Genomic DNA, 14,929 nt, shown 5'->3' with positions numbered 1-14,929 from the left:
AGTGCCATATGAATGCCTGGTATCACACCAGAATTTAGTTATCCCATTGTATCTCAAGAGCAAGCAATAAAATGCTCATGGTGGCAGCTTGATACTGCTTGGCTTCCTTTCACTGACATAAGCCTTGCAGATTTTTAGAGGCTCTATTCATGTGTTTGAAGTTAGGCAATGCTTATGCACCTATTCGAAATGACGCCTCATTTAAAGCTGAATAAATTGGGTGGAATTGCTCTGGAATTTATTACAACTCTCTTACCAAAGAGTTAAACTAACCCCTTTGAGCTATGCCAGGTTTGTGCTGTTTTGAGATCAAGATCTGACTCTTTACTGCTTAAAGTGTAAAATGTTATAACTTATTTTCCGTTTTCAGAGTAGCCTAGTTTTAAGAGCCACTATGGCAAAACAGTGGGTCTTAGAGTAACAAAGATTAATGATTCCCATGGCTGAGGCACTTCAATGGGTCATCTCACTCAGGAAATGGAACGGTTCAACATGGGCCTGGGTCAAATGCAGACGTCGGGGTGCTCTGTCACTGCTAACACAACAAACTGCATCTTAATCACCAGCTTACACTTCTCATCTCCTCCTGTAGGACGAGGGCAGGGGTCAGTGACTGGTATATTTGAGCGAGCCTCAGTGTTCGGGCTGCCCAGGGAAGTGGTGGAGTCACCATCCCTGGAGATATTTAAAAGATGTGTAGATGTCTTAGGAACGTAGTTTAGTGCTGGGTTAGTGGTTGGAGTCAATGATCTTAAAGTTTCTTTCCAACCTTAATGATTCTGTGATTCCTATCGAAGTTATTCTTATTTCATCTTCATTCATTTATTCAAAAAGATATACAGTTTAAAAGATGTGAAAATGCAGAAATCTTTCAACTAACTTCAACAACAGATATAGTTCCTTAGAGTAATGAATTTATTACTTCTTTCAAATTTTGTATTCATGTAAAATGGGTGCATATCATGAGGACTTGCTTAGAAAGAATTGTTTCCCAAAGAGGTTTTAATTTAAATCAGATAAACATATGAAATGTTTCTTATTTTTCGCGGTTACTGATTAGGAAAGATACTTACAGAAAGACTTCATTTTCACAGAGCTATGTTGAAAAGTCTGCCCTTTAAAAATAGTGCCCCATTGCTTTTTTTTTAAATTTAAAAATCAAATTAACTTTTTTAAAGTTATTAAAAGACTTGACCTTAACTGCACTAATGCAATCATCTTGCCAGATTTCCATCATACAAATTAGCCTAGAGGAAGAGCAATTATCATTCCAGAACTTTGCTTAATTATTGCCTGATTGCTTCTTCAACCTTTTCCCTTGAAAACCAGTCTTCCATTTCTTTCTTCCATGTTTTCCTATGTTATCCCATACGATCACCATTCCCTGCAAATGGACTGACAAGAAGGTTTTTCCCTGACCTCACCTGGGCCATATTTATTTTACCAGCTTAGGCGTACCATAGGTCTCAGACTTCCTGTAGGCAGAATTTCAATTGTCAGCAAAAAGGAGTGTGGAGAGGGCTCTGGAACTGTTTCTCTTCGAAGCACCTGCCTCCCAGTGCTGTGCTCAGATGAAACCTGTCTGAATTGCCACTATTATTATTTTTGCAGTTACACAGATCATTCTAAAGGGACAGTTATGGCTATTCTTCCTCCAGGTAGCATTTTGAAACTGGTGGTCATCCAGCCATATAATGACTGTAATAGCCAGCACACTCAGCCTGCTGTAACTGTACTGAGTTTTATTTAATTTTCTTGGTGACCTGGGTTTGCTGTTTATTTTGTTGGGTGTGTAATTGTGCCCCTCAGGAGATAAGGAGACAGGACATGCACATTATGATAGAAAGAAAAGACTGCCTCTACCATTTTTGATCTTAAACAAGTTGGGGAAAAAAAAAAGAAAGAGAGAGAGATTAACATTGTTTTAACTCACATGTGTGTCCTGTAATGTTCCTACCAATATACATTGCTGACATCAGCTGGGCTTCTTGAATATATTTGGTTTGTGTTCTGCTTCTGTTACAGGCTCCCAGCAAACAGTCATGCTTTTGAGCCTGATGCTCAGTTTGCTAACTGGAAATTAAGCACAGTATTAGGAATCTCCATCTGGGAAAGAAAGGGAGCCACCTTCTCACCTCCTAGCCTCACATGCACAGTTTCTGCAGTCTCATGGAAGTTACTATCAGGGTTAATGGAGCAGCTCATTTATTTCCTCCCGTGGACATCCTATGGGACTGAGCAGAGGAATAGCAGAAACAGCTACCCCAGTGAACTCGCCTGTAGTGATGGGGTCAGTAGGGGGTGGGATGGGAATTTGCCATAGCTGAAGGAAAAATACCAAGCCTCTTATCCTGCCATTCTTTCAGAAGTTGTCTGTGAGTTTTGATGCTTCCTGGGTGATTCCAGGGACAGCTGCAACCATGCTTGGAGATGTGTCTTGAAGTTTGAAGTCAATTACGTTTTTATTAATGCAGGATTATCTAATGGACAGCCTGGATTGGAAAATGCTGCCTACATGGGGAGTGTGTCCACAGAGCAGTGGTTAGCCTGGATTCAAATTGCAGTGAGGCAGGATCAGGCTTTCCTGTGCTAGGAGCTGTCAAGCAGGATGGAGCTCCTGGCCCCTGTCTCAAGTAGCTTTCAAACTAGTGTGAGTACAGTAGTAAATACACTGAGAAAGAGAGCTGGAATATACTGGAGTTAAAAAATAAATGTTATGTTTCAAGAAACACCTCAGATGATGCATCTGTAGTACAATATTTTAATTCCAAAGAACTCATGACTTACAGCCTTTTCCTAGCTAGAAAAAAAATAGTTTAGCAATTAAGGACAATTAGGAAATTTGAAGATGCAATTTGGAAAACACTCTTAACTGCATTTTTAATGGCATCTTCAAGCTCCTTAAGTTTTTAAGGAGTAATTAAATTATTTGAACTAAGTTACTGTAACTTCAGTGGCTAACTCTATCTCAAGATGTTAATTTTCAGCAGTAGAGTAAGTTACACAGTCTGTGCTCTCAATTAAAACATTAAATGTTTATCTTGAATTATTACACAGTTATGCTGTTCTAAAGACATTTCCTCTCTTCAGAGTAAGGGAGAATTTCTCCAAATTCGCTGACATGTAGATGTTTACAAATGCTGGTGATTTCAGGTTTAACTGTGACCTTTCAGAGTTGTTCCTGTATTTGCCACAGACTAATTGCTTAACATTTCTCATTATTTGCACTGGAGAGTAAGTGCTTTGTGTCTGTCCAGATTTATGTTCTTGCTGTTGCTATCCTCACTCAGTTATTCCATACATCTGCTATTCCGTACCTGAACTCCTCATTGAGAGCAAACTTTCTGTGCCTTGTAGAATGGAAACAAAGATGTGATATTTCTCCATGGTTGCAAGTTATTGTGAGCTTATTAGATGCAAGTGCTTTATATAAGGAAAAATGTATTTTTTTCAGCATGTTAGTAAATGCTGAGAATTCTTTTGTTAATTAGGGCTATCAGATTATCAGAACCTCATCCTAATATCCTGTCTTTTGTCAGCTTTCTGGGACACCCCAGCAATTCACTTAGTCTTTATATATATATACGTGTGTGTGTGTATGTATGTGTATATATATGTATGTAATATATGTATTTTCCCCTCCTTTTATGCAAAATGAAATTATAGCATTTATGTATTTCACAAGATGGTTGTGAAAACAAATTCATTGAAAACTGGAGTGGTCAGATATGTTAACATGGTTTTCCGAGGCATAGAACATGCTGTTAAGCAAGTTATTCTCTAAGAGTAATTATTTGTAGTTATTTCTCGAGGGAATTGGCAGCAGAAAAAAAGACCTAATAAAACAATTTAAACCACAACTTTTTAAAGAGAAGGAAGGGTATGTCAAATCTGAGACTTGGCACTCAAAGCACAGAAAAGACATAGGAAAGAAGTAATCAAATAGGGTGTCACAGCAAATGTCTTAAGTGGATGATTTCTAGATTATTTTTTTAATCTTGTCTGCTCACAAGGATTTGATTTATTAAGTGGGTATACAATTTTGATACCTCAAGGGGTATTTCATATCTAATTTTATAAATTAAAGATTTGGAAACCTAATCAATACCTGCATAGATAACTTTGGAGGGAAGTTTTCATGGTAGAGGAATGTCAGGCATTATGGAATAACTTCTCAAGTGCAAAATTAAGACACTGCTGCAGGAGTTGCCAGCTCTTATATGAGTCCTGGAACAAAGGCTTATTACCCGTGTATGAATGTTTTATCACTTTGGTTTTTGGCTTTTTTTTTTTTTTTTTTTGAGAGTAAAGTTTCCTTTTTTTGACCAGTACTGTGGTCTAGATTAATTTTCTTTATTTTCATCTTTGTTAAAAGTGGGTGTCGTGTGTTTTATTTCTTACTCTGAATTGAGGCGTGTAACAAAACATCTGTTTATAAAATGGAAGAGTCAGTCCCTGTCAACAGTCACCTAATAGTGACTAAAACAGGCCAGTTTAACATTGGTTGGGATAAAAAATTTTGTCTTTATGTAATTACTACTTCAATGCTATAAGCATGAAAAAGTTCCTGGAATAGTTTCCTGTAGTTACAGTGAGTGGCTATCAATTATTAATAAACAGAAAGCACATACTGCATACTAATTTAATATGAAACATTGTTTAAATTAAAGCCACTTGCCATTTAAAAAATAATATTAGATGAGATTTTTTCCAAACTTGAATTTGGGTCTGGTTCCATTTTTAATAGGTAAGTTGAAAACTACTGACAGGAGGAAAGATGTTGTTAATGGAATTATTTGCAGACTGTTAATGACACAAATGCTAGAAGGCTACCCTCCAATAATTGTTAATACAAATTATATAGAGATTCCTGGTCAAAAATATATTGCAGAAAAGCTCTTAGCAGACCAGTTGGCACACGACTGTCAAACAGTTTGAAGGAATTTATTTAGGATTCTCTACCCAGAGCAAATGGGAGACAAACTGGTCAGAGAAAGGGAAGCAGGAGGTAATGACTGTACTGCCAACACATCTGGTCCTGCTTCCTCATACCCACAGTGTGACTTGTGCCAAATATGTGTTGTCCCTGCAGGACATAAAGTACTTTGATACCCCATTTTGTGTAATTATTTGTACTCTGTGGATGAAAAATATGTTGTAAGCACAGAGCATTAATTAAAAAATGCTTTTCCCAGCAAAGAAATAGGGCTGGAACCTAAGTATATGTGTATAAAGCTTTGTTTGTACTTAGAACTTCCTATAAAAATATGCTTGCATTCTACACTACAGAAAATGCTGAGAGCCCAGGTGGTTTAGATTCTGTACAACCAAGCCATGAAATAGTTTTACTTGCCTGAAATAATAATTAAAAAATAATCACATCTTCCATTTTTCTAGTCTTAGGTTTCTGTGCTTAATCAATAATACCTGTGGTAGTATCACTATCCTGGGGGTGCTTGCAGTGTCCTATCCCTTGTGTGACAGACATCCCAGCTGTTGTCTCCTAGTCCATCAGCATCAGTAGCAGTGAGGATCCACAACTCACTGCGAGTGCAGAGCTCCTCGCTGGATGAAGTCCTAGCTACTGTTACAGAAATACCAGCACTGATCTTTATTCCCTTAGCTTCTGTGTATTGGGAAAGGGATGTAGAAAGCGTGGCCATCACCTCCTGAAATTTCCCAAGCTTATATGGTCAAATTGGTTTTTTTCCAGCTTGCAGTAGACCCCAAACAGGTTTGATCTAAATTTTAGTGCCGGTGTTACTGTGAGAAGAAACTCCACGTGGATAGTCAACATAGAAATTACCTATTTTTGAAAGAAAATTCTTTAACTAAGAATATCAGATTTGTCACCCTACTTTTCCATAGGGATCAGTAACATTTGGAACTCGAAACTCGAAAGACTTGGAGGGTGCACACTGTCAATATTTTATGGCCTACAGTGAAGGTTTCTTAACCTTTTCATTCCATTTTCTCTGATAATGCCTTCTCCTCACATAAAAATAGGTTTCGATTGATCCTTCTGCCATGCTTTTGTACTCACTCTCACATTGACATATGAAATCAGTTATTGCTGGTTTTCAGTTTACTCAAGGAGCTCTTCAGAGGAGGGTACTTCCTGTAAAAGATTCCAGATTTCTGATTCCCATTCCCCAAAATTCATTTATGTGAAAGTAAATATTTAATATCTGCCAGGCTCAAATAACTAAGCTACACTTCAAAATAAATTGAATAGTAAAAATTCAATAAACCTAATTTACAGTAGCATCTATAAACATTTATCTTCTGTGTAGTGGAACGGACTTTGACAGATCTGCATGTGTTCAGCCATAGCAAGTAGAAAGCATTCCTCTGCAGCTGTTTCATCCTCACCCTCACAGGGTTTCTCTGTGCTGCTGCTACAGGAGAAGTAACTGGATGTTCTTTTTTGGCAGGTACTGGACTGGATTGAAAATCACGGGGAAGCCTTTCTGAGCAAACACACAGGCGTGGGGAAGTCCCTGCACAGAGCACGTGCGCTGCAGAAAAGACATGATGATTTTGAAGAGGTAGCACAGGTAAGAGTCTAAATTGGAGACTTTTGCTGTCTGAAGTGATTTTTGTTACTCCTTCTGTATACTGAGAAAAAGCTATTGCTGTGTTGGGTCACGCTGCCCACTTCAAACATTTGGAGCTGAGCAGGATCCTGTCTCCGAGGTTTGGAAGTCAGCATGCACGCTGCAGAGCATGGCAGCGGCAGGAATTACAATCAGAAAATCACCACACTGGGTCGATGAAAGGTCTCAAAGCCCATGAGAAATTGCAAGCAGTTTACAGGAAAGCATCACAAACTGTTGGGACATAGAGGAGAATGGTTTATGAGAGACAGTGATAAAAAAATCAATTGTAACTCCTGCAGTGGAGACTGAGGGCCTTGAGAATAGGGTGGGAGGCAGTTAGCCAAGAAGCAGGGGAAACACTAGAGTGTGTTTGCAGTGAGGGCAACTACCTTCCACTCCTTCTGAGAGTACAGTGGAAAGGAATTTTTGCTTCTTTTGGAATTAGAGGCAACTGTTACAGGTAGACCTACCTTCCTTCCTTCCTTCCTTCCTTCCTTCCTTCTTTCTGTCCATTTGTCTGTCTTATTTTTCTCTAAGTATCCATGGCCAGAAATTATCCAGTCTCAGCTCTGGCTGTCAGATCATGTTACAACATTTTGGCTTAGATTTGAAGCATCCTCTATCTGTAATTGATAATCTGTAAATCCATTAAAATCCTGATTGATTTGTGTAAAGCAGAATGGATCAAATGCTTTGTCTTGCTGGTGCACCCGAGGCAAGTTGTTGCTGCAATGTTTCACTGCATCTTAAGACAAAAATTTACTAGACTTTAGTTTTGGTTTTCTGCAGAACCATTCCCATGTGATGGCCTAGTTTAGTTAAAGATATTTCCAGTAACAGGGACATACCTCTTTCACTGTTTCGTCAGGGAAAATATTTCACTGCCTGATGGCAGCTACTGACTAGATGTTTATTTTTTCTCCTCTCCCTCATATTCAATTTATATTTTTCTCACTCTTTTGTTTTTTATTATTCCCTTGTTTATATCCCTTTGGTCTTATTTATCTCTCTTAAGGAGACAAATGCCAGGAAAAGGGATGAATTAATAAGCCTGAAATGAATATCTGTAGAATGTTGGCATGTCTTCTCTGATGTGCCTCTTAACCGTATTAAACATATTTAATTCTGCTAGCATGTTCTCATTCACCAATCCCTTAGATGTCTTTTCTTATCTATGTGGTTGGAAATTCAGATTACCAATATTCTTCTTTAAATTAGATTTTCAGCTGTTGATGGAGTATCCAATTGCATGGCTTGCTAATGAACTTTGGTGTTACCTTTCAGCCGTGATGGGAAATCTTTACATACCATTGACAAATCACACAGCCTGAGAGCAGCAGTTCTAGATTGATGGGTTTCTAAAATGTCATGGGACCACCTGTGGATTTAAGCCTTCTGGTAACAGGCTTGAAACTTTGAAAATTTAAATCTGCAAATTTATTAAAATGGACCTGAGGCTGGAGGTTGCAAATCGTGGCTCTACAAGGCCTCATCCAGTGTGAGGTTTCCTCCTGAAATCAGCATTAGATGCTTTTTCAGAATATATACTTGAGTCAGCTGTTACTGGATACCATCCTGGGCTAGCAAATGAAAATGAAGATCATACAATATACAGGAGCTGAAACTAAGTGATTTCATATCCTTACTGGCATTATTATTTTCTAAATATCCCTCCTCTGATACATTAGCTTCATAACTCTAGTTCCATCTCTCATTTCTGGATCAGATTAGCTTTTTTTTTTTTTCTTTTTTACCTCCTCTCTGAGACTATTTCACTGGAGATGTAGGAAAAAATTAAGAACAGGTGAGAAAAGACAGAAAAATAACGTGGTCTTGACAATAGAGATGAGAGCAAGCCATGTAACTGTCTGCACATGGAAACAACAGCTCATTTAAGGCTTGCTTTGCTGGCTGATGTAATTAGGAGATACATCCCCTCATCAGGATCGAGGAACCTTACAGATGTGCAGCTTGCATGTGTAGGTACTAAGGCAGAATATAATTAGTTCACTAAAGACTTTTCTAACCCATCTGTTAGTCCTTCTTCCCTATTATTTTAGCATGTCTGCCTGTGAATAACTTTAGACACATTTCCTTTCATTTCACGAGGCCAAATTCAGAGCAAATGAATCTTGTTCACTGGCTCACCACATGTGTTTAAGTGAGGGGAATGGAGAGGAAAGAGAAAAATGTAGTTTGCTTGGTTATGAAACCTCTTGGGCTCCTCTGAATCTGATTCCTTTACATCCTATGTGGTAGCATCAATGAGCATCTCATTGCTCTGCCTGGACAGCTTAGAACAGTCATGATCAGCCCTGCACTCTGAGAATGAAGTTTATGGTGCCTCCTAATTGGAAATAATTGACGCAAGTTGAACCTGGTTATTTCCCAACAGCTTTGACAGGAGTAGTTTCCTCTGGTGCATTCACGAGAATATCACTGCTAATTTATGAGGCCTGTCTGCAGTGTGACACTGGAATGTGGTGCTGGCAAATGGACATGGGGACATGCAGTGAGGGGAAGTGAAAGGAATCTCAGGCTTTATCTGAGGTCAAGGACTTGAGAATACAATACTCTTTGCTTTGGAAGGAGTAATAGTGAGGGTAAGAGGGGAGGCCATAAATTTATCACACCTGGAGTTCTCTTGCAGAAGCTTCTAGCGGGGTCGATTTGGGGGAATAAATCTCCTCCCTGCTCTGATTATGACCAGTTTTTATTCTTCCTGACTCCCTTCTTGATGCTTAACTCCTTAGAACTGGTTAGTAATTAATTCTAAGTTAAGTTTAAATATTTGCCATTTTTCTCAAGCTATCAAATGTCTTTGCCATGGGTGGATGACTGGCAGGACATATTCCCAGTACAGCCATATAATAAAGCACGTGTGCTAACATTCTAAACAAACTGTCGAATTTGCCCATTCCTCTCATCAGGATGTTAATTAATAACATTAATGGCAATAAAAAGAGTTCAAGGTTTTTTCCTTAAAAAAGTAAATAATAAAAAATATCATTCTGACAGATCTGGTGAGATTGACAGTATAACCAATAGTATTTGCTATTGGCAATTCTCTGATAAAAACACTTAGCCTGCCATACAGTATAAATCTATTTTCCAAAATATATTTTCCTTTAGCTCTGATATATTTGGTCTTATCTCCTGCTGTTTCAGGAAGGCATTTACAAAGGTCAGACTAGAAGCAATTTTAATAAGTTTTCTTGATATTGTCGACAAAGGGCAAAACATTCCTGGTTTTACCTGTCTGCATGTAAAGCAGAATTGTGTATCCAGGATTGCTGTGCGGAGAAATGCTCTGATTGACTGACCTGCCAAGGCACTAGATTGAGAGGTGGAACGTGCTCCCTCTATGTCTGATTAGAAACTCCACAGATTGATAAATCTAGATGTAATGATTCAGTCAGGCATGGCCCAAATAGATCACATTCCTGCAAACAGCTGTGCTTGGAAAATGTCAGTGATTTTACAGCACTGTATTGTGGGCAATAGGAAATATAATTTGGGGCCTCCTTCTCTCATAACTGCTGTTTAGACAAAACCCTGGCAATTTTTCTGACCATAAATACACTACATGGAACGCACAGATGGCAAATGTTTGAATTTGGATTAAAAAGCCTGAGCTCCTGGGAGGGAGGTTGTTATCTTGTATATACCTGCAACTGTTTCTCAGGCAGTGCTAAAACTGTTCACAGGCTGCCACCCTGAAAATACCAACCTCAGCACAGCACAGTGCCTACTACCATGCAGTGAAATTTAGTAGTCAGGCATTATCGAGATATGACCAAAGGAATATCACTCTGAATGTAGCTGCAGTGTTCCAATGACGGCCTCATTGCTTGGCTGAAATTATTTTGTGCAAATCAGATAACCACAGTCCAGCCACTCATGGTTGTAAATCCAAAGATAACTTCATTTTAGACTCTTTAACTTTTCCTTATTCAGGGCTCTTACCCTGAAAACATCATGCCTTCCAGTTGGAAAAATCTCCCCACACTTCAGCACTATCAAGCTGAGCTGCACGTGTTGGAAGCCCGTCTTTGTAGATAAAGAGAGAGGCCACAGATCATTTTCCTTTCTGCCATTCCCAGCAGCCAGAGGTTAAGGTGGCCTTCTCAGCATTCTCCTCTGCTCACAAAGAGCATTGCTGCCTTTGTGCTGGTGCAGAATTAGGAAAGATGCTGGGAAACTGCTCTGTTAATCCCCCGCATTCTGCTGCCATAGGACTGAGTGGTTTCGTGCTTTGAATGATCCAAAACGAACATTTCTTTAGTCTTTCTGCCTTTATGAGCTTTTCCATCAGATGTGCTGTTAAGATTTCCTATCGTGTAGGTTTATCCACATTTTGGCAGGCGAACGCCCACCAGTGCGGATTTCAACCTGCAGATGGCAGTCGCAATGCGCTGTAAAGCCTTTAGCTCTAATGGTAAACACAGCCGGTGTTTCTCGTCCAAACTAACCAAACATTGTCTCGGAGTGAAATGAAGCAGAAGTGGGAGCTGGCTCGCTCGCTGTCCCGTGGTGTTCTCCCACCCCTGCCAAAGCCCACATTGTTCAAGGTCACTCAGAAAAACAACCCTCTTTAATATTTTTTTTTTTTTTTAAATATAATGCTGGGCGATCCCTGGTTTAATGCAAGGTAGTGTTTGTCATCTGTGTTTATGGGATAAGCTGCTCTCGGATCTGTAGAGCTGCTCTTGGGCCACATTAAGCTCACTGCTAGAACTGATTTTGTATCTAGTACCTGTGTGTGTGTTTGCGTGCAACAGCGTGTGTATTTTCCAAAATCACCAATGTTTACAAGGTAAAATATCACAACTCCAGCACACAACAAAGCATGTGTTCTGAACAGCCTTGGCCCAAAATGTGTGGGGTTGTCCCTTGTTATCAAACACAGTGAGAAGGGTGACTGGAGGTGGTGTGTGGCCATCAGATTTTATGGGGTGTGTCCAGTGTGGCAGCTCTTGATTCAGGCCTCATAACTAAAAGAGTTTTGATTTAAGTACAGGTTTGGATCCTTTATTCCCGACTTTGCAAGTTTGACAGGCTCCATTTTGCCAAGGTATACATGCAATGCAGTGGACTGTTCCTGAGATACTACAAAGAAGGAGAGCCAGACAAAATGTGATCAAAAATGCTGGACTTTGCAGTATGACATTTGAGAAGCCATTCAGTTTTCCTGTTCTTGGGTATCCATGCTTGCCTTCCTCTGAGACAGCTTTTGGAAGATGATGATTAAGCACCTGAACACTGGCTTCATACTGTCAAAGTTAAGCTTACATGTATATACATAGTTCTTTTAAGATTCAGCTCTTCCTTTTATATTTGTCTTGGGGAGGTAAATGTATTTCCTGCAAGGGAAGGCTTTCAACAGAGACCTGAAAGCCAAGGGCCTGTATCAACTACAAGAAATCAAAGATCAGGTGATTTTCTTCATCTAAGAAGTAATTTGTTCTCCAGTGTTCCTGTCTGGCGTATTCCCTTCCTCCATTGTGCTGTTCCTAAAATACTGTCAGTTCAGAGTTTTCAAAAAGCTCTTGCAGATAAAAAAGAACTTTTAAGTGTAAGTATGGTGAAAAAATATGATTATATTGTTTGTCATGTGAAATATCCATTGGATTCAGTAAGAAATGCTGCAGGTACAAGTGGTATTCTGTGATCTCTCAGTCCCACATAGTTTTACTTGAACTGCTTTAAAACTAAGTGTGGTAATAGAGTAGTCAGGCCAAAGCTGAATTGCAAACAGCTACTTGTTTGGCCTTCAGAATAAAACCCTAGTGCTTTCCCATACAAATTCCCAGCTCTGTTGGATGTCATTGTTCTAAAGTTTGGCATGAAGTTCAGTACTGATGTAAAACATCTAGGAATAAATTAGGAGCCCATGTTGATAATAAGCACGTAGGAAGCATTATCCCTGGGTGGTTGTTTTAATTACTATTTTGTTATTTTGTTTCACTTTTTAAAATTTTGTGACCTACCTGGTTGTTGAAAGGAATGGCTTGCTGGGCATACTGGATTTTTGCCTTTGGGTTGAGTGACTGAAGTCCTATGTAGGATGAAATATTAGGCCAAAACAGGGCAAAAGCAGACAATTAAACCTGGTAAGAAATATACTCAAAGTTGGCAATAATAACTGTGCTTTCAGAAATGCCAAATCTCTATAATCTGCATTTTTCCTGTTCACTTCATTTATGTAAATGTATTCAATTCTACACTGGCAGCAGATTACACAGGCCTTTGTACCGTGGTACAGGAGCTCCAGAATTCCTGGTTTCTTCCCCTGGCTGGCAGCAGGATGCATCTGGCAGTCACAGGCAGTAGAGATCAGTGAAACTGCCAATACATGGGTTGTCTGTGAAAGTTATCTTGGGACTCCTGGATCCAAAACCTTCTAAAAGCGTGCTGAAGAGCCAGATAGTTTATCATGGAAGCAATAGTGTAACTTTGTGCAGGAAGTCTTGAAGCCTCTGGGTGACTTGGGACATATCTGCATTGCAAGGACAGAGATACTGAATTGGTCCTTCTCAACCTGAGCCAGGAACCAGAAAGGCTGAGAAGGGCTGAGCAGAGTGCCTGTGTTGGATGTGGTGCTATGGAGACTTGACTGTCAGATCTAAGTCAGAAGCAGGTCATGTTTTTTCCCTGAGGAAGTGTGATACTCTTCAGATGCTATGGATATCAAGACTGTGTTCCATTGCATAATCTAGGCGTGCCCATGGAGACTGTTAGCAGGGGCTGCTGAAACAATGTCTTAGCTGAGCTTCTGGAAGCAATGGAATTGAGTTGGTAGCCATTGGTACTCCATGGTCTAGTGGGAGACCTGTTTTTAGAGAGGCTCTGTAATAGTACAGAAATCTTCCTGGTCACCATATGAAGAGCTGTGCCTATTATGCTGTGTCTCTGAGTTTGAATTTTAGTGTATTTCTCCTCCAGCTCAAAGTGATTTTCTTTCCTATTTCTTCTCTTCCAAAATCACTTGACAGCTGGATCTTTTCATTAAACCTCCTGCAGCATGATTCACAATCTAAATGCTCCCTATAAAATCTCAAGGTTTGGCAACACTGTGCATTTTTTACAATTGCCAGGAGCTAGCTTCTTATCACTGGTTTATTTGGGTAGGTTTATTTTTGTGTCTTTAAAATATGTTCCTTTAATTTGCCTATAAATGCATAATTCTGTTCCCATGGCAGACAGGGAGACAATGAAGCTATTTAAGAAATATGTATTTTTAATTCTAGAGGTTCTGGAAAATAGAATTTCTATTGTGTGGGGAATTCAGAGACTTTTGAATTAATTTCTTTTTGAATCAGAAAAGACAGACAAAGCTTCCTAAAGAAGAAAAATCCTGGAATTTGTTTCTTCAAGGCCCCAAACTTCTTAAAGAGAACATTGGAAAATTATAACACTGTGTGTTATATAGGCCATGTACTAAACATACATTCAATGTGGTACTGATGTCTCAACTGAATAAACCTACAGCTGAAATGAATGGTATTTAAAATTGATAATTTCTGTGAAATATACCTGCTTACATGAGCTCTTCTGTTCTGGCTGTCCTGTCTATGTTGATGAACACCATCATCATCTAAAGGCTTTTGAACCTCTCTGGTCATTTTTCTTTGTGCTCTTCTTATTGGCAGGTCAGTGGGTTATCAAACTGTACCTATTGATTCTGGAAGATTAATTGCAGCAATGTCCAAATGTCATTTGTAATGATGGTGGACTGGTACTCTTCAATTTCTTGTAGCTATTGATAGTGAGGGGGCTTGAGGGGAGAAAAGTGACACTGTGAAACATAGCAGCATTTTTGCTTTCTGATTCTGTTACAGGGCAGTAGAAGGAGCTGGCCATGGCTGTGCTGCTGCTCTGGGACAGCCAGTGCTGGCCTTAGGAGAACAACACAACCTGAGCCACAGCAACTGGATTAGGACATTGCTGCAAACAAAAAATATGCTGCTTTGCAGACACCAGTAAAGGAAATTTCATGTAGATTAAGCCAATATCAGAGATTTATATTCAGTAACAGAGCAAAATAATTTTCAAGGTCAGGTTTTAAGTATTCATTAACACTGAGCAAATGTTCTGGAAATAGACTAACTGGGTCCGATTGATCACTCTGCTGCACAAGACTTAGAACAAAATCACACTTCCAATTTCAGATAAATTGCTTATAATTAACTTGTTCCGAAGAGTGGAGAATCCAGTTCCATGGCTCTGCACTGCAGAGAAGCTGCTTGGCTGTGTGGTTGTCCCTTCTCTTCCAATCCCTAATTGTCCAGATGAAGGATGTCCTTAGTCCCACAGCAGGTGTTTGATTT

The 14,929-nt window shown here is 39.4% G+C and overlaps 1 protein-coding gene across 16 annotated transcripts in view; it reads left to right on the top strand.

Moving 5' to 3' along the window:
* The window catches only part of KALRN (kalirin RhoGEF kinase), a 505,663-nt gene that overhangs the window by 267,593 nt on the left and 223,141 nt on the right, over positions 1-14,929 (top strand). For all 16 annotated transcript variants that reach the window (XR_007904562.1, XR_007904561.1, XR_007904560.1 and 13 more), the window contains one exon: positions 6,435-6,557. Coding sequence is in view for 13 of the 16 variants with exons in the window: in XM_051787529.1 (XP_051643489.1) it covers positions 6,435-6,557 (123 nt within the window). In the remaining 3 variants the exon portion in view is untranslated. The remainder of the gene's footprint in view (positions 1-6,434; positions 6,558-14,929) is intronic.

The sequence above is a fragment of the Manacus candei genome, unplaced genomic scaffold (genome assembly GCF_025592945.1).
Source record: "Manacus candei isolate 608988 ecotype Guabito, Panama unplaced genomic scaffold, ASM2559294v1 h1tg000023l, whole genome shotgun sequence".
Taxonomy (NCBI): Eukaryota; Metazoa; Chordata; class Aves; order Passeriformes; family Pipridae; genus Manacus; species Manacus candei.
This window is presented reverse-complemented; position numbering and strand designations above follow the sequence as displayed.